This window comes from Micromesistius poutassou (assembly GCF_964030765.1).
Source record: "Micromesistius poutassou genome assembly, chromosome: 3".
Taxonomy (NCBI): Eukaryota; Metazoa; Chordata; class Actinopteri; order Gadiformes; family Gadidae; genus Micromesistius; species Micromesistius poutassou.
In genome coordinates, this window is record NC_140273.1 from 782591 (window position 1) to 801243 (window position 18653).

At 46.7% G+C, this 18653-nt stretch overlaps 1 protein-coding gene across 1 annotated transcript; it reads right to left on the reverse strand.

The window, feature by feature from the left end:
• Positions 1–7581, reverse strand: slc43a3a (solute carrier family 43 member 3a). The gene is made up of 12 exons (XM_084465244.1): positions 7338–7581; positions 6978–7107; positions 6557–6603; positions 6152–6228; positions 5928–6020; positions 4593–4732; positions 4202–4347; positions 3485–3628; positions 2759–2866; positions 1817–2003; positions 461–584; positions 1–253 (listed from the first exon to the last, which is right to left on the reverse strand). Exons 1-12 carry the CDS (start codon positions 7525–7527, stop codon positions 119–121), a joined length of 1521 nt encoding a protein of 506 aa, XP_084321370.1. The 5' UTR covers positions 7528–7581; the 3' UTR covers positions 1–118.
• Positions 7582–18653: the final 11072 nt, after the last annotated feature.

Consider the following 18653-nt stretch of genomic DNA (forward strand, 5'->3'; position numbering starts at 1 on the left):
TCATTAGTTTGGCTTGTTCTGGCCGTACCGAAATATTTGTAAAAAAAATTTGCTATACATAAGGTTAAAAACCCAGGACAATAGCACATGTATACAAAAACGTGATTGATTCTCCCTTTTACGTCTTTGCCTCCATTGAAAGACTGACGGCTGGCCCTTTCTGTCTTTCTCTACCAAGCCGTCTACAGTGGAGGAAGACGTTCAGAGGATGGATGAAGACCAGCAGCATAAGGAAAGTCAACACAATATCCACCTAAAACACAACAGAAACACAATTATATCACTCCATAGTGCACACAAATGCATAGGCCTCCACAAGTTAGCACCAGAAGAACAGTTCATGCTTGTACTTTTGCAATTATACTAGAAAGTCCTTGCATAGATTGTGTGCTGAAATTCATGATTCAAAACTTTGTGTCACCAAGCATGATTGAAAGCCGTCAAAATTGTGTTTCCTTACGTAAAAAGGGTCTCCGTTGAGTGTGTTTTTGACCAGAGTGAAGCAGGGGTACTGGAGGAGGGAGATGAGTGCTGACAGACTCATCACCGTGCCGTACAGCTTACCGAAGTGACACGCTGGAAACCTGAGGGCCGCACAAAGGATAAAGACGTTACGTGTGCATGCATGCGTGTGATGCCCCTGTCACACCATGACGATATGGAAAACTTATCCAAAACTTGGTCGTATACATACCGTTTTCATAACCAGTTTAATGTATACATAAAGTATTAGTAATTTAGCCAGAAGCTATTGATAAATTATAGAAAAATTATACGACTCATGCCAGTGTACACCACGATGCTCCAGTGTACTTAACATACCCTTATATATAATATTATATAATAAATTGACGTATGCCAGTGTATTCGCCACATTTTTCCAAATGAAAAAGTTTTGCATATTGAAAAGTTTTCCAAGTTTTTCCAATTTTTTTTCCAAATCGTCAAGGTGTGACAGGGCCATGGAGAGAGAGGTGTCGACTAGTGAGTGCAATGCGCTTTGAAAGCACCTGCTTTGACTGCCTGCTTTTGTTTCTATGAGCGTATTCAGATTTCAGATCGCTCACGGCTGATATTTGACCTCCTCTCACCATCTCTTCCCTGATTGATACGAAGAATCCATCCTGCCTGACAACCACAGGTGCGTGAAATGCAACACATCTCAGTGTCCGAGAAACAGAGAGAGAGGGGATCTTTTTTCGGTTGTTTAGTGAGTGAACACACAGACACACACACACACACACACACACACTATTTCAACCAAGGAGCTTCTAGTACACACACACACACACACACAAACGCACACACACACTCTTTCAACCAAGGAGCTTCTAGTATACACACACACCCCCCCACCCCCAACCCCACTCACACACACACACACACACACACTCTTTCAACCAAGGAGCTTCTAGTATACACACACACCCCCCCACCCCCAACCCCACTCACACACACACACACACACACTCTTTCAACCAAGGAGCTTCTAGTATACACACACACCCCCCCACCCCCAACCCCACTCACACACACACACACACACACACACACACACACACACACTCTTTCAACCAAGGAGCTTCTAGTATACACACACACCCCCCAACCCCACTCTCTCTCTCACACACACACACACACACACACACACACACACACACACCCCCAACCCCACCCCCAACCCCACTCTCTCACCACACACACACACACACACACACCCTCCCCCCCTCCTCCCCTCCCCCTCCCCCCCCCCCCCCCTCCTCCCCCTCCCACCCTCCCCCCCTCCTCCCCCCTCCTCCCCCTCCCCTCCACTCACGCGATGCTGATGAAGGCGGCGTGTCCGCCGTACAGGAAGGAGCGGTTGAGCACCTGGAGCCCGAAGGTGAGGTACTGCAGCGGCAGCACGGGCACGGTGGCGCACACGGAGAACAGCAGGCACTGCAGCGCCGTCACGAAGAGGGACACCACCGCCGAGCGCAGGTCCGCCTCCCGCTCCGTCTCACCTGTCGGGGGGGGGGGGGGGCGGTCAGTCGGGGGGGCAGAGGAGGTGAGGAGGAGGGGGGACAGCGGGGGTGTTTGGAGGATATAGATGGTAAGCGTCTCTGAACCCTCCAAGCTTGAAGGGGTGTACCCCCTCTCCCTCTGGCTCTGTCTCTCTCTCTCTCTCTCTCTCTCTCTCTCTCTTTGTTTCTCGCCCTCGCTCAAATTTCCAAAAAGCTTTATTGGCACGAGAAACAATCCTTCGCATTGCCCCCGACGTCGGGGTACACCCTGCTCATCGAGGAGAGGACACAGAGGGGGAAAAAAAGAACGCTTCCACTGCAAGTAAGGGCCTTGGATAACGTGGTCACGTTATGCTACAGCATACACCAATTTAGGAGTACACTCGCTCGCTCGCTCGCTCACTCACTCACTCACTCACTCACTCACTCACTCACTCACTCACTCACTCACTCACTCACTCACTCACTCACTCACTCACTCACTCACTCACTCACTCACTCACTCACTCACTCTCACACACACACAAGAGCGAGAAGCTGCTGGCGAATAATCTCCACTCTGAACGGGTTATTGAAGTGGGTTGTTCGCCTTTTTTTGGTAGAGCTGTTACCAACTGTCTATTTTTAAATCTGTTAGAAAAAATCGCAACGACAATCTGCTGACACAGACACTCACAAACACACACACACTCACACACAGACAGACAGACAGACAGACAGACAGACAGACAGACAGACAGACACCCTCGGTGTACCTGGAGCCCGGGGTTTGCCCTTGTGTCGGTCCAGGAGGACACCGTTCCAGGGGGCACAGAGGATCCCACAGAGCTGGGTGATGGCGAAGGCGTTGGTGAACTGGCTCACTGAGGGACCCGCCACAGCAGACCCATGTCAAACAAAGACCCACAGGGAAGGAAGACGTTAAGATTGCAGAAGACGGGATAGAGAAAATATAGATTATGAAAAAAAAAAAAGAGGGCATTTCTTAACATAACTGAAGGTTCTTAAATGCCTTAGAGTTAAGGAAGTAGATGTATTTAAAGGTGCTGTAGGTTCGAATTAAGAGCCTGTCATTTCAGTGTCATTTGTTCATGCCAAAGCCATCTATCTTGCCTGTCAATCAAATCCCTGTTGTGAGGAGGAAGGGGGGGAGGGTTTTTTTTTGTTTCAAAGTCTCTCTCTCTCTCTCTCTCTCTCTCTCTCTCTGTCTCTCTCTCTTTGTCTCTCTCTCTCTCTCTGTCTCTCTCTCTCTCTCTCTCTCTCTCTCTCTCTGTCTCTCTCTCTCTCTGTCTCTCTCTCTCTCTCTCTCTCTCTCTCTCTCTCTCTGTCTCTCTCTGTCTCTCTCTCTCTGTCTCTCTCTCTCTCTCTCTCTCTGTCTCTCTCTCTCTCTCTCTCTCTCTCTCTCTCTCTCTCTCTCTCTCTGTCTCTCTCTCAATCTCCTTTTCATTCGATAACGTTATGAAGGTCTGCCCTTGCTTTACCGAGGGCGGGGTCGTTGTCGGCGAGGCGGTTGAGGGTGGGGTTGAGGGTGCCGATGAACAGGTAGTGCCGGAGCTGCATGAGGGACAGCCACAGCAGGTGCCAGAGGAAGAACCAGGACTGCACGCAGCTCCGGAAGCTGGGCACTGCAGCGGGGCAGGGGTCACGGAGCAGAGGTGAGGTACCGTCAGTGTTGTGCAAGTTCACACTTCACATGAACTAGTTCAAAGTTCAGCTCATACAAAAGAAAATGAATGAATTCACGTTCACAGTTCACCAGTTCAGTTCTGAACTAGTTCGTGTTCAGTTCATTAACAGTTTTTTTTTTAGATACCGAAGAAAAACTGTTGGAGTGAGTATTCTGTGCTTATCTTTTTTAATTAATCCTCTCCATTACCTGCTGTCCATCACTACAATCTCAGATTGTTGTGGATATTATTTGTACACCTGTTTCATTCATCACAACTAAGGCAGTAACTCAATTTAATAAACATGTCATCTGGACCTAAGCATCAATTCAGAACGTCACAAAATCTGAACTAGTTCAAGTTCAAGTTCTTTAGTTAAAAATATGTTACGTTCAGTTCAAAGTTCGTAGAAAAATGAACTAGTTATTTTGAACTAGTTCATGCACAACACTGGGTACCGAGTGGGGACGGAGTGTTACACAGAAGCATCGTGTAGCACCGTTTTGGATGATAACTGCGCCGAAGAGTCACCTTTTTCTTCACGCTTCACGTTTTCAAGCTGTCCCAGTGCGTCCACCGTCACGTCGAGCTCCGCCACCTCGGTTGCCGTGGCGACCTGCCTCATCTGCTCCGTCTCCTCCTCCTCGTCGCGAGCGTCGGACTTTCCGAATCTCAGTCTACATGGACACATGGAGATATTTTCTTCAGCTGAGTACCCCCTTCACCGGCACAAAACATTTATACATCAAAAATAATGTATGTGCGTTCTATTTGCCAGTGTAAACATTTAATCAATTTTCTTTTGTTCTTTTATTTTTTTTCAGGAGTTCCCCGTGCAGTAGTCCAAAGTAATCCTAGTGTTACGAGTTCCCCCACTTGAGAACCACTGGTGTATACATGTGTGTGTTTGAGCCGGTCTCACCCGTAGCTGTAGTCACTGGGAGGACTATAGGGGATGTGGGTTCTGGGCATCAACAGGAAGGTCCTGAGCAGGTGTATGATGCTGCAGAAGGACAAGACCAGGAAGGAGGTCCGGATGGAGATTTTCTGCTCGTGCAGAACCTGGAGGACACACAGAAATAACCGTTGACACACTGGTAAGGAAACACAAATTGCACAAATCGGATACAGGTTGAGTGTTATTCCAGAATAGATTGAGCATGGAGCATAGAGCATGGGGTCGGCTTAGCTCAGGAGGTAGAGCAGGCTGGCCTTGTAACTGGAAGGTTGCTAGTTCGATCCCGGCTCCTCCTAGCTGAGTGTTGACACCTAGCCCTACTTGCTCCAGAAGAGCTGGCTGTCGCATTGCATGGTTGTGTGTGTGTGTGTGTGTGTGTGTGTGTGTGTGTGTGTGTGTGTGTGTGTGTGTGTGTGTGTGTGTGTGTGTGTGTGTGTGTGTGTGTGTGTGTGTGTGTGTGTGTGTGTGTGTGTGTGTGAACTGTTGCAAACCGCTTTGGATAAAAGTGTCTGCTAACCGCCCTAAATGTAGCGTGGAGCGAGCTGGTTAGTTCACTAAGTATGTATCTTGTGATTTTAGCTGTGTTTTCTATTCCTTGTATTGTCCAGCCACCCTACCTGTTCCTAGTGTTATCTAACGTTGACCTTCGACCCCGGGGTCAACCAGTCACAAAAGGAGCAGGGATCCCCTTGATGAGAACACAGGCCGTCCTTTATGTAAACATCTCCCTGATTTTATCATTGACAATTGCATTGCAGGGAGGAGGTGAAACTGTTTCAATAGCTCTGTGAAACTATTCTGGGCCCACTCTCCTAGGGGGAGGGGAGACTAGGGTACACAGGCATACATTAAAATGTCTCCAACTATTGTGTGCTTTTTGCATTTAGAAGTCTCATCTGTCCTAGGCTTTAACAAGCATATGTCAGATGCGGAAATGCACTATTTGAGCCGTGCAGCATTGTATTTAATTCATTTGTGAAAGTGTACTTAGAAATATATTAAATACAAAAAAACAATTCAGTTCTAAAGATACGGGAGGATTATGAAGATGCATTGACTGTGAATCTCGGCCTGTCTTCATAGATAACATGCTGCCTAGATACAGAGCAATTCATGGTCGCTTATATGAACGACTGACCATCAAGTGGCTGTTTGACCAGAAAGCTACAACGTTCAGCTGATAAGCTGTATTTGCCGAGTCGTGTCCTATAGAAAAACACGCACTCAACATGCATCCCCAGGCATACTAAAAGGGTGGGTGCATGAGTCCTTTACTCATACCTGAAACTTGTTAGTTACCTTAACGATGAGGAAGACTGCGGAGGAGGAGTCAAAGGCGCCGTTGTAGATGGTGATGATGGTGGAACGATGGGCAGAGAACAGGTTGCCGATCTTCATCAAAAGCAGACAGTGAGTTCAAAGCTGTACAGTCTTAGGGTGCGGTAGGTTAACAAAAGCATCTGCTCTCATCAAAAACAATGTGTGCATGGATGTATGATGTAGTGACTGAATGGTGTGTTCACCTGCATGTTAGTTAGGAGGAGTATAATCCCTCCAACAGCAAGGCAGGGAAAGGCCACAAACAGCAGCATAGAGTATGCTACAAGGCAGTGGAACAGACAATAAGAATATAAGTAAACACAGGCAACGTTGTACTGCCTAAAACCCCCCCTCTGTGTAGCGCCCTCCTCTCACAGGTCACTACGTTGTTCAAATACTAACTCAATCGAACAATATTACCGATACATTAACTGATTTTAATTGGCTTTAAAAAGAGGATGGAAAAAAGCCTATCTGTGTTTTACATCTCTATTTACATCACCTTTGAACTTTAACATAATAGAGGGATTGGTGCAAGAACTCACATTCCTAGAAGTCTGGTTACCAATTTCCACATTTCTGTTTGTGTACCAACATTTTCAGCCTACCTGCACTGGAGAAGGCCATAATCAGAGTTCCAGTGGCATACAGGGATCTGGACGGCAGGAGAAAAGTTTACAATGCATTCATTTCGATTGAAGCACATTTAATGCTTATTTGACCGGATCATAATAACAAGAAGCCAGACCCTGACCATCCATTAGACGAGCGCTACCGTTACGTTTCTTAGGAAACAAGTAAGCAATTTGAACCATTAAGGTATTACGTGTAGTTTATATAGTTTTATATATCTATTAGTCCTTTTTGTTTTCCTGTTTATGACACTCTACATTCACTCAGTGCCCTTACGTGAAATGTAACATTCTGCAGTGACCACATTACACAACAAAAAGCATATCTGTGTTTTACACCTCTATTTACATCACCTTTGAACTTTAACATAACAGAGGGATTGGTGCAAGAACTCACATTCCTAGAAGTCTGGTTACCATGGTACCGAAGCGATCAAACAGGTAGCCATTGGGCAGACTCAGAAAGGCGATGAGGAACGAAGCGATGGTGAAGACCAGAGAGAAGTGCTCATCCTGCCCACTGCAGTCTAGAGGAGAGAACGAGATGGAGAGAGACAGAGAGAGAGAGACAGAGAGAGAGGGAGAGAGAGAGACAGATTGACAGAGCGAAAGAGCGAAAGAGCGACAGATAATGCACTATCCCCAAGACCGGTATTGCTATCCAGGTAAGTAGAGCAATCTCCATTCTCCACACTCAAATCCAAAGCACATGCAAATTGAAGACCAGTATCAATGTGGTGGAAGCAATGTCCCTCACCTTGTGTTGGGCTTGTGTTGTTGGTGGCCGTGGCGTTGACACACATTTGACTGAAGTACCCATCTTCTTTCAGCACAAACACAAGAGAGGCAAAACCAAACACCAAGCCGGCAAAACCAAGGCACTCCACTATCCCCGAGGTCAGAGTCAACCCGTAGAGAATCTTGTTTCCTCCCCCGCATCGTTGCATGTTTCACTCTTCATCCACCGCCCGGCGAGTCCAAAAAGGGAAGAGATTTGCTGCACGTCGTCAGGCAGCCAACAGTGTCTGAGGGCTATTCGCCGAGCATTTTATAGAACAGGGCGGGATCTGCATCCCCGACCAGGCTGATCTTCCTGTTTCACAGCTCAACGACTTCCTCCGCAGGTTGGAGAGCCGGGTTACATAATGTATAGGATGTAGAAGAAGATGATGTAACACATGTTCAATGACCATAGTCTAAAGACCCTCCCTTTGTGTAACGTATGTTACGTGTTAAAGAGTGTGTGCTGAGTACACAGCGGCGTGGGTCCGGAGCCAGGGGGACAGACGCACTGTAATCCAGATTAGTCCGGCGCAATCTGTCACTACGTACACACGTCCTGTCACATATGGTCGTCGGGATTTGTGTGTCACATAGAGATAGGGCTACTTACTGGAGGTTTATTTAATCTGAAGTTGGTATGAACTCAGGAGGCTCTTTGGGCTAATTTCCATTTAGTAGTAGTGAAGGCCTACTTTAAGGTAAATTCGAGAATTCTAACTTTGTTTTAGGGTTTTGTCAGACAGAAATGTACAATGGGCCTATTTTATAAGACGATGTTTCACATGGTTTGAACAATTAACTTTGGACAGGATGGGAGTTATAGGGGACACTGTTATTTCTAGATTTCCTTCCTTTTTCGCAATGAGAAAGAGGAACCGCCAGAATCAAGAGGCCCTTGTTCTGGACATTTTGGTGTCACATGGATTACTAGGAAAGTGCTGATCTGTTTAAAATGAATAAAATTGTCCATTTAAAATGATCAGGGCAGATCATCAGAGGGTCTTTTGGACAAATATAAAAAATATTTAGATGTTTTTGTTTTATATTATGAATTATCTTAATATATAACAGCCCAGTACCCACACAATCAGTTGTCATCAGACCAGAGATTATAATTTTAATTAGATCAATACTGTAAATTATATTAAAAAAAAAATAATAATAAAAAAAAAAAAAAAAAAAAAAAAAATATATATATATATATATATATATATATATATATATATATATATATATATATATATATTACATTTAATCACACATACAAGATAAAAGATGAGATTACAAAATAATACTTTATACTTCAAAAGCATTGAATTTTCAATAATATTTAGTCCAATTTTTTGGTTTCACAAGATGTGTTTCAAGTTATTGTCGACACCAGATATCAGCTATTTATTAAAAAAAAAACAAGACCATAGGCAACCACATGGTCAGCTATATTCCAAATGACTCCCATTCCACCGTCCACATCTGCTTAATGCATATAAATAATCATTTAAAATGATGACATAAGTGTATGTATTTTAATAAGTGGCCAAAGTCAGTTGGCTACAGAAGGAAAACAAGATGGCACCTGTATACAACTAATTTATGACATTAAGAACAAAACGCTTCACCTCCGTCAAACATCAACACCATCAGCTTTTCTTTCTGATGGTGGTGACTCACAGTTTGACGTTGTTACAACATCCAAATCCTCCTCAATGGACGCTTGTATATCATTTATGATCACAATAAATAGTAATATGGCTTTTTATTATGGTTCATATTTTATACAATTTTACCAAATGAACCATCATTAAATTAAATATATTTGATGCAATTTCATAATAACTATAATGACTAATGAATAATGACTTTCCATTCATGTATTTGAGGAAGTTATGGCTAGACAGCAGCTATCAGGAGGAACAGAGAATACCAAACAAAGTGGAGAGATATAATATTTAAAGATAATAAAGTCAACCAGAAAGCAATGATGGAAGAAGAGAGTAGAGGATTGAAAGCTAAAACTGTACATCCAAAAGAAGATCTTCTGCCTGCTCTGAAGTGTTCCCCCAACACCAGAGAACAACCTTGAACTTCTTTCCCACTTCACATAGGAAGCTCCAGACAGCCATTTGGGAACTGTGAGAAGGACGGCAGACAGTCTTGTCCTACGTGGGAATGACATAACGGATGGGAAAGCACTGCATGGGATGGTAAGGAGAAGACTTTACAGAACCCAGCACTATTGTATCACTGTAGGCGACGTGCAGACTAGGGGTGGGACAATTCCGTTTTTAACGTTTTTTTATTTACATTTTTTTCATTTTCATGCTTTATTCATGAAGAGTTAAACACGAAATAGCCCCAAATGTCGATATTTTAATGAATAAAATAGCCCAGCTCCCATCGTCACTACTTCATTGCTCCTCCAGGTGGCGCTCAACACATAATGAGGGAAACTTGAATGAAAGTTTACTAGAACAAAGCTGAAAAACTCAGTTTGAACCACAATAAAGACAGAAATCCAGCACTTTACTTTTCCCCGTCATTTTGTATTTATCGTTAGACATAAACCGTGATGTATCGTTATATTGGCTAACGATATATTGATTATCACATAATTACTGTATCGCAATATTATCTGTATCATGGGCCAAGTATCGGGTAGCGTATCGTATCCTGTGAGTTCCACCACTAATGCAGACAGAAGTGGCCACCGGGCAGCCCAAGAACATTTCAGTTGAATGCAAATACACTCGCCAGGGAGGTGAGGGAGGAGAGTGACGGCATTTTGGCCATGCTGATGGAGGAATCAGAGCAGAAACCCCCGAGTACATTTGCATTTACATTTGCCTACACTTTAATATAGCCTACTGTGAAGTACTGGTACTTAGCCACTTTAGAATTATCATTTATATTGTTTACACCGTTTGTTTTGTAGGCCTATGCCCTGTTTGTCTTTAGTTTAGCGTCTTTTTTTTGTTGTATTAGTAGGCTACTGCATTTTTTTTAAATTGTATTTTATCCTGTGTTTTTCCACTGCTGCTGGGCTGTTGTAAGAAATGAATTTAATACCGTTTTAAATAATTTAAATAATAAATACATTTAAACGAATAAAGTTGTTATAAAGTTATAAAGTAGTTCTGACAGGACTTGCACCCGCAGCTCTATCTGCTGGGGTCATTGATTGGCTTACAGACTGTGACTGTGGATGCTCCTCATCAACATACACACAACATTCCATCGCCGCGGGCCCAACACACACTTCCATCTAAAACCAGGTGGACAGAGCACAGGTATATACGTATATGGGTGGAAAGGGTGGTGCTTCGTAGCCTATCAGTCGACGATCTTCTGGGTAAACTGATGGAACCATCGGATTCGTCACAGATGATGCCTGCTGAAGTGATGGGCGAGGAAAATATACTTTATTCTCGGACTTCTGACTTGAGTCTCAAAATTTGGAATTTAATCTTAAAACGTTTACTTTATTCTCACAATCTGACTTTAAACTCTTATATATTTTGTTTTGTTTTGTTTTTTCCCATGTGGTCCTAATCCACTTCCGTACTATAGTTTATGGTGCACTGTGGATTAAACCGTCTGTTGCTTCACTAAGCTCCAAGGCTCTCTGTGTTTGAGTACAGATATGATTTTGATATTTTTATAGCTTTATATATTATTGGATATTATTGAAAATGGTTAATAGGTTAAGTAGATATATTTGAATGAGTCGCACTCCTACATTCATTCACCTCATTAGTCGCTAGGTGGCCGTAGAACCCACTAAATAAAAGCACCCTAGCGTCTGGTCAAAGTTCCCCTTGGCATGAATAAAAGTAAAAAATATAATATAAGATATATTCTGTAAAAAAACAACAACACATAAAAAGCATACGAATAACAATAACATAATTATTATTATTTTTAAATCGTCAACAATAACACAGCACAACGCGCATAATGCATCAAGAGTATTCATCCACGTAAACTTATTACAATTTTGAAAAATATCCACCACTACCATTTCAAGAGCGCCGAGTAAAACATTAAATAATGCATTTTATGCACATTACACCCATGATCCATGCGTTTTAGTCCCAAAATCCCAGCAGTACTGGTGGTGATGTGAGCGCCCCTCCCCTCCCACCCAACGACGAGGCAGGAAGAGCGCAGCGGAGAGACCAGTGAACAACAAGCTGAAGGGAGGACGATATCAACCACCTAGGTAGGGCGCATCCACCAACAAACCTCTTTTAATAACAATAATTCACTTTGTCACACCGCACGCCTTCCTAAAGGTGGCACGGATCGCGTCGTGGAGGAATAACGCGCGTCGGTCGGTCGCTCGCTCCGGTTCCCCAGCGGTGGGATTAAAGTCTGCTGCCTGGGAGGCGAGGAGGAGGCAGACGGGCCTCACGCTACACCCGATCCACTACCCGTGGACTCCTTAAACTAAACCCTGCATCCTCATCTCTCGGTACCGGGTCCGTGTCGGAACCGGGGGAAGAGGTGCGCGTTCGCCGCGACGCCAAAAACGCGCACGTTTGACGCACATTGGGGTGAAAAGAGCTGATGTTGTTATAGCGCGATGCTACAAGCTAAGTGGGCTAGCCGTGGTGTCTACTTCATAGGTGATGGGTGAGGAAGTTGCCCTGTTGGTGTTGGGGGTGTGTGAGTGTCTCTCTTAATGTGTGTGTGTGTGTGTGTGTGTGTGTCTCTCTCTCTTAGTGTGTGTGTGTGCGTGTGCATGTGCGTGCGTGCGTGTGTGTGCGTGTGTGTGTGTGTGTGTGTGTGTGTGTGTGTGTGTGTGTGTGTGTGCGTGCGCGCAGATCGAATCTGTTTTGTAGCACGGCTTGCCTATGTGCACGTTTCTGGTAACATTGTCTGTGTGTGTTGGATGCGCACTGCATTGTGTGTGTCTGTGTGTCGCATCACGGGCAACGCTGCTGTTGGAAGTTTGGAGTGGCAGCACTGTGGTGTCCTGTCCCGCAGCGTGCACCCTGTCCCGCAACGCGCACCCTGTCACGCAGCAGTCCCGCAGCGCGTAGCCTCTACTATGACGGCTCGGTGACCCTTGTGCTTTCATAAACTCAGCACAAGTTTGCCAGACAGGTACACGGAAGTGAGTCTCCGCGCAGTAATCAGTTACTTGATGTGTTCAAACCGCCAACCTTTTAGGAGGGCAGTGACGAGCGACTGGGCTCCGATTGGCAGCACTCGTAAGACCCTTGTTTTTCTTTTCTTTTTTTTATTCTATATGGTTGTAGTTGTTCATTGTCTGGTTAGGGTTAGGGTTGTCAACCACTGCGCCCATTTTACCTTTCCGTTTTCTTTTGATGTGGGCTGCTCGGCTCGTAGACGTGTAGGGGGGGGGGGGGGGCGGCGAACCTGTTCCGTGAGTTTTGCTCATGGGGTGTGGCAGGGTGGAAGGCGTTGGAAGTTGCCTCATTTTACACATTCCCATGTGTAGATGTTCTTCTCCACACAAACGTCTGCTTAACTTGAGGTTAAGAAGCGCCTTTTGTTGGAAGGCTGCGACAGAGTGCTTGAATATGTAATAGTTTTCAAAGTTAGTCAGCTGGTGTTGTAAACTGTAGGGCTGTGTACCGGGTGGACATGTTGTCTATCGTCTGTTTGTATCTATTGTCATTCCCATGCAGCCATTATCTGAGAACGAGGACGAGTCACTACTTGTCCCTCTGACCCGCTGCCGTTGGGTTCTAGCACAGCTTTGAACTAAACAAAATAGCTTTTTATTTCTCAACCGTTTGCTCTGACATTGCCTGCAGTGTGCAGTGGGCTGGTGAGTCCGGCCAGTTGTTCCAGAGCGAGGGGTATCATTTCTGCCGTAATAACGGGCTTCCAGAGCCCAGCATGGGTGTGTCCCACACGGACAGGCGGATGTGTCTTTTTCTGGCCCCCAGTGGCTCTCTCGTAGTGAGGGCTCTGTGAGCCACGTTTAGGCGGTGGGGGCGGTGGGGGGGGGGGGGGTGGGCGTGCGGGGGGGGGGCGCGGTAATCCAAAATCAGAGGCAGTGGCGGTTGGACAAAAGCCAACACACACACACACACACACACACACACACACACACACACACACACACACACACACACACACACACACACACACACACACACACACACACACACACACGGGCGCGGGCCGGCCGCACTCTCTACATCTGTTGGACCATTCAAATGCAGCTGAGTCAGCACAGAGCTCCGACCGCGCTGCCCCAGCCTATTCACCATAGCTGGTTGATCCTCAGCTGTGTGCTGGAACATAATGCAGGCCTGCCCACTATGGGCCGGCATCAACTCCCTTTAATGTGGCAGGCCCGGCACTGGCAGGCTACGATAATGGTGTAACACAACCCCCCCGAGCCCAGCGCTGTGAGCCGAAGGCCGTCACGTGTGGACGCACGACGGCGACTGAGATTGTATCCCAAATCTCAAACAGAATAACACGTGTGTGTGTGTGTGTGTGTGTGTGTGTGTGTGTGTGTGTGTGTGTGTGTGTGTGTGTGTGTGTGTGTGTGTGTGTGTGTGTGTGTGTGTGTGTGTGTGTGTGTGTGTGTGTGTGTGTGTCTCTCAGCCTGTGTACTAGCGTCGATCGTAAGGAGCTTAGTGGGGCTCCGGTCTGGTGGACATAATTCAGTGTTAACCTAATGACTCTTCCGATAAGTTGATGATGGGTTTAGGACAGCAAGCCATTTAAAGAGTCATATCCGTGTCAGAAGTTGGACCGACCGTCGTGGGAGAGACCATTGATCTCTCTTTAGCACTCTGTGCCGGAAACGAGCCTGTGCCCCTTTTCAGTATCAGTAAGGCACTGGTTTCCCACGCATACTTGGTGGCTCCATGTGGTGCAGTGGTTTGCATTGTCTCACAGCTGCACCAAGTGCCTTTTTGGTGGTCATACCCGGACGAGAGCCGTTCTGTGCGGAGTGTGTGCGTGCTGCCCTTGTATTTTTCTGGGTTTCCTCTGAAGTCCCACAGCTACTTTGCACTCTATTTAGGCCAAGTTGTTTTGGATGATATTGTTCGTGTCACAATTACATTTTGTAGTTGCTGCAGTATTGATTCGTGAGCTCTGCTGGCTCTCCTACTCTGGACTTCGCTTTGGATAAAACTGTGTTAATGTCGACGGCTCTACCACCTCTTGTTGTTAGTATTGAAACTGGACAGGATACCTTTGTGCTTGTGAAATGCTTTGTCTTGTATCGTAATGTGTGACAGGACGACGTATTCACTATTCAACACCATGCATGAATCACATGCATGGTGATATATCGTTCCGGTTTTTAACAACATAAGGTAAGCTGTCACCTAGAATGACACCTAATACTGGCCAAATGTGCGTACGTGTTTGTGTAATTGCTGCTAATCTCTGTTTCGGGGGAAGGTGTCAGGTTTTGGCAGGACTTTCCTTTCAGACCCGGGCCTCGGTCTGCCAAACGTGTACCACATTCTTAGCGGGACAACCGATTTCAGTTCCCCACCTGAAACAACATCTTTTCAAGTTATTTTTCTTCTTCGTCCAAGCGTGCTGGAGGTAATTGGCGGGGCCTTCTGGTTGGCTCCCCTGCTACGCCTCCTGAGTAATGAAGCGGTTCCAGGGTGAATCATTGTTGTCTAGTGTGAGAGAGTAAAGCTCCTCGTTATCGGGGGCCGCGGCGTCTTACAGCCGAGGCAGGATGTGACACGCCACAACTCTCTGTGGAATGTAGGAGAATGGCGTTTTTGGAAATGTGTGTGTGTGTGTGTGTGTGTGTGTGTGTGTGTGTGTGTGTGTGTGTGTGTGTGTGTGTGTGTGTGTGTGTGTGTGTGTGTGGGTTGTTGTACGGCATGTCACTTTCTGCGAAGGTTCATTATGTCGGGTCAATGGAAAACGGGAAGGGCCGGTTCATGTTTATAGAAAGCTTCAGGACGCACACAGTAGTGGCTCACTGTGTGTGTGTGTGTGTGTGTGTGTGTGTGATTTGTTTTGTTTTTTTGTTTTTCAGAGGATGTCCGTCATGTCAGACATTTAAAAGGTGTGTGTGTGTGTGTGTGTTTGTGTGTGTACAAGAGACTGGAAGAGATGGGAGGGGCCTTCTCTTAGTGGAAGTTAAAGATGAGTAGGTGGACTTTGAAACTGAGTTTAATTGTCAGATCCGTCCTTCCTGACGAATGTATTCGGTGTCTGTATTTGGATCGTAAATCACAGAAGCAGGTTAGTCTTTGACACCGTATACTCTGGCAGACACAGTGTCTTCTCCGCCCATACTTTGTGTATGATTCATATAGTAACGGATTTTTGAGTGAAGCCAGGAGAGACGGTGACGGTGGTTTCATCTCCCAGAAAAACTAGGCAATACGTAAGCATGCTAAAGCCATACCACAGTGTGGCCACGGTTTCCTGTTGTTTCACATAACGTGTATGCTGTGTAAATCCAATGATTGGAGCTGGGCTTTAGCTCTAGTGGTAGGGGAGGAAATGGAGCCTTTACATGACGAGCGGTCAACAACGCAATGCGTTTAAGCTGCGGACACTTGGCGGGGCCCACGGACGAGAGTTCAACGCTTTTAAGGTTACGGCTTAGAGATGAAGAAAGCCGCTCGGATTTTGCTAGTTTTACTCCCACTGAATACCTTGATATCGCTATCAATGTGTTATTGAATTGGAGTGGCCCTGGCTATGCCTACTTACGTGCGCGCTCTCGTGCCAGAAGGAACATTCTGTATTTAATATAGCCTTGTGTTTCTTTTGGGATGAAACAGACCCCAAAGAAACATGACTTTATTTAGTTTTCCACCAGCCGACCTCCTTGTTCCTTTGTTTCGTACTTCAGAGTGCCGGTTATCTCCTATTGGTCCAACACAATGCAGGAGGTTATAAAAACACATGAAGTAGCACACAAACCCATATAAGACGCAGCACAATAAAGAAGAGATATTCTTCAAGCAACCGAGATTTCCCTCAATGGGTCAACATGGTTTATGAATCAATGCTTATTTTATAATGACAGCCTGATGAGCGTCACCTATATTATCCAGCTAAAATACGTTTAGCCAGGGACTGTTTATTTAGTCTCCCAATATGACGTCTCTCGCTCGCTTGCGTCATAAAGGAGCTCGAAAGGTCATCTCGTCTGTGACCTCAAAGCTTGCTATTCCGTGAATGTTGTGGTTATTGATCGGCGGATGCTGCAAACTGGAACACGCTCCCATCGTTTCACACGGAAACCTCCACTTTTGGGTGTAGGAGGAACATCCAAACGTGGCCTCTCTCTACTTGCATCCACCTTGAGCTAGCGTTCTGCCCTGGGAGGGTGACGTGTGTGTGACGGATGTATGAAGTAGGAAGCCTGATGCCCACCGTCTCCTTCATACGCCACGGGGCTTGTTGGTTTGCACTCTCGCTGAGTTGGTGCATTTTTTTGTTCCCAAAATAATTTGTGTAATACCTTGGGTGTTTCGCTCCATGCGCCTCGCCTCTCTTGCTCGCTCTCTCCATCCCTCCCCCCGTCTCTCTCCCTCTCTCTCTCTCTCTCTCATGCTCTTGCTGTCGCTCTATCCTTCCATGCCTCTTTCTGTCACTCTCCTTCTCTTTCTCTCTCTCCATCCCTCCCCTCTCTCTGTCTCTCTCCCTTCTATCATGCGGTCTCTCTCTCTCTCTCTCTCTCTCTCTCTCTCTCTCTCTCTCTCTCTCTCTCTCTCTGTCTCTGTCTGGAATGATGAGAGAAGTGTTAATAAGCTCACAAGATCGTAGGGAGGGACACTGTGAATAGCGCCTTTTTTTATCCTTTCGCTCCGCTCTCCCTCCTCCCTGCCGAGCTGTCTTCACTCTGCATATTGCACACCATCACCAGTGTGACTGAGTCCTGTGAAAGATAATTATTTTAAATGTTCTCCTCGCTAAGGCAGAGCACTTATTGACTTGAAATTGAATGTCGTCATCATCATCATCCTCAGACGACTGGAGTTAAAGTATAGTTTGAATGGGTATTGGCTCCTGTTCTTCCTCTTCATCTTCCTCGTTGTGGTGTCCCATCCTGCGCTTTTCGTCTTTCTTCTCCATCGCCCGTCTTCACGGATCCTTCACGGTCACCTCAAGACGAGCCTCCATGTTTTCCTTTCCTCTCGTCCTCCTCCTCCTCTGCTCTCCTCTTCTCTCGAGACCTCACCGTCCGGTGACCTCACCACCCCCTCCTCCATTTGACTCCAGCGACTTCAAACTCTTTCAAACTCATTCTTTTTTTCCCCCCACCTCTTTCCAAACATCTGCATCTTCATCATCATCATCATCATCATCATCTCCAGCACCTCTCTGTGCCCTGGTTGCACACCTCCTCCAAGCACGACGTGTGAGCGAAACGTGCACAAAACTCTGGACAAACTCCACGGCCGCCCCCTTCTCCTTCTCTAACCCCCGTGGGGGTGACTCTCTCTCTCTCCTGCCGGGCTCTCCAGCTCTCCGGTGCTGTGGGGCCTCTGTCCTCCCCTTCTCTGTGGTGGTTGTGGTGGTTAACCCTGTCCTGTCCCCCCCTGTCCTGTGCTTTGCTCCCAGCGTGTGAATGGAGCAGTGTGCGAGCACCGCCTCCCTGCTGGCCTCCGTGCGGGAGCAGGAGAGGCAGTTTGAGATGCTGAGCCGAGCGCTGGAGGAGGAGCGCCGGTCGTGCGCGGGCACCCTGCCACGCCCCCTCCCCCCCGCCATGCAGGTAACGCTACCAAACCCATCCGCGCGCCGTCCTCTCTCCCGTCGGTGGGGGAGGGGGGGGGGGGGGGGGAACGCCTCTGTCCGTGTGCCGATGGTCATCCACTGTTCTGTCGTCGTCGTCGTCATCGTTTTCTTCATCCTCATCCCCGCCTTCATCACTCCATCCCGCCGGGCAGCCAGCCGCCATTCAACGTGTAGAATCCCTCCTCCGGGGCTTTGAGTTGGATGGGATGCTTGTGGTGTACTTGAATTGAATCCCCCCACCCCCGCCCCCCCCCCCCCCGGCCGCCGCCATAGTATCACTCGGATCACAGGATAACGATTGGTCAGAACCCCCTGTGGTTTGGCCACAAGTGCCATCACTTGAAGCCTGCCTGGCCAGAGGGGATCTCTTGAATACAGCTGCCCCACAATGCGCTCTGAAACTGGGTGCCGGGTTCCACCCCCAACCGACCCGCATGCGTCCAGGTGCCTCACCCCCAACCGGGACATTAACGACGACTCGTGTCTGAGTTCACCGTAAAGCGTGGATAACAGGAGTCTGGTAAAACGGACCGGATGGTAAATAGATTCACAAGCCAATTCACTGGATGGA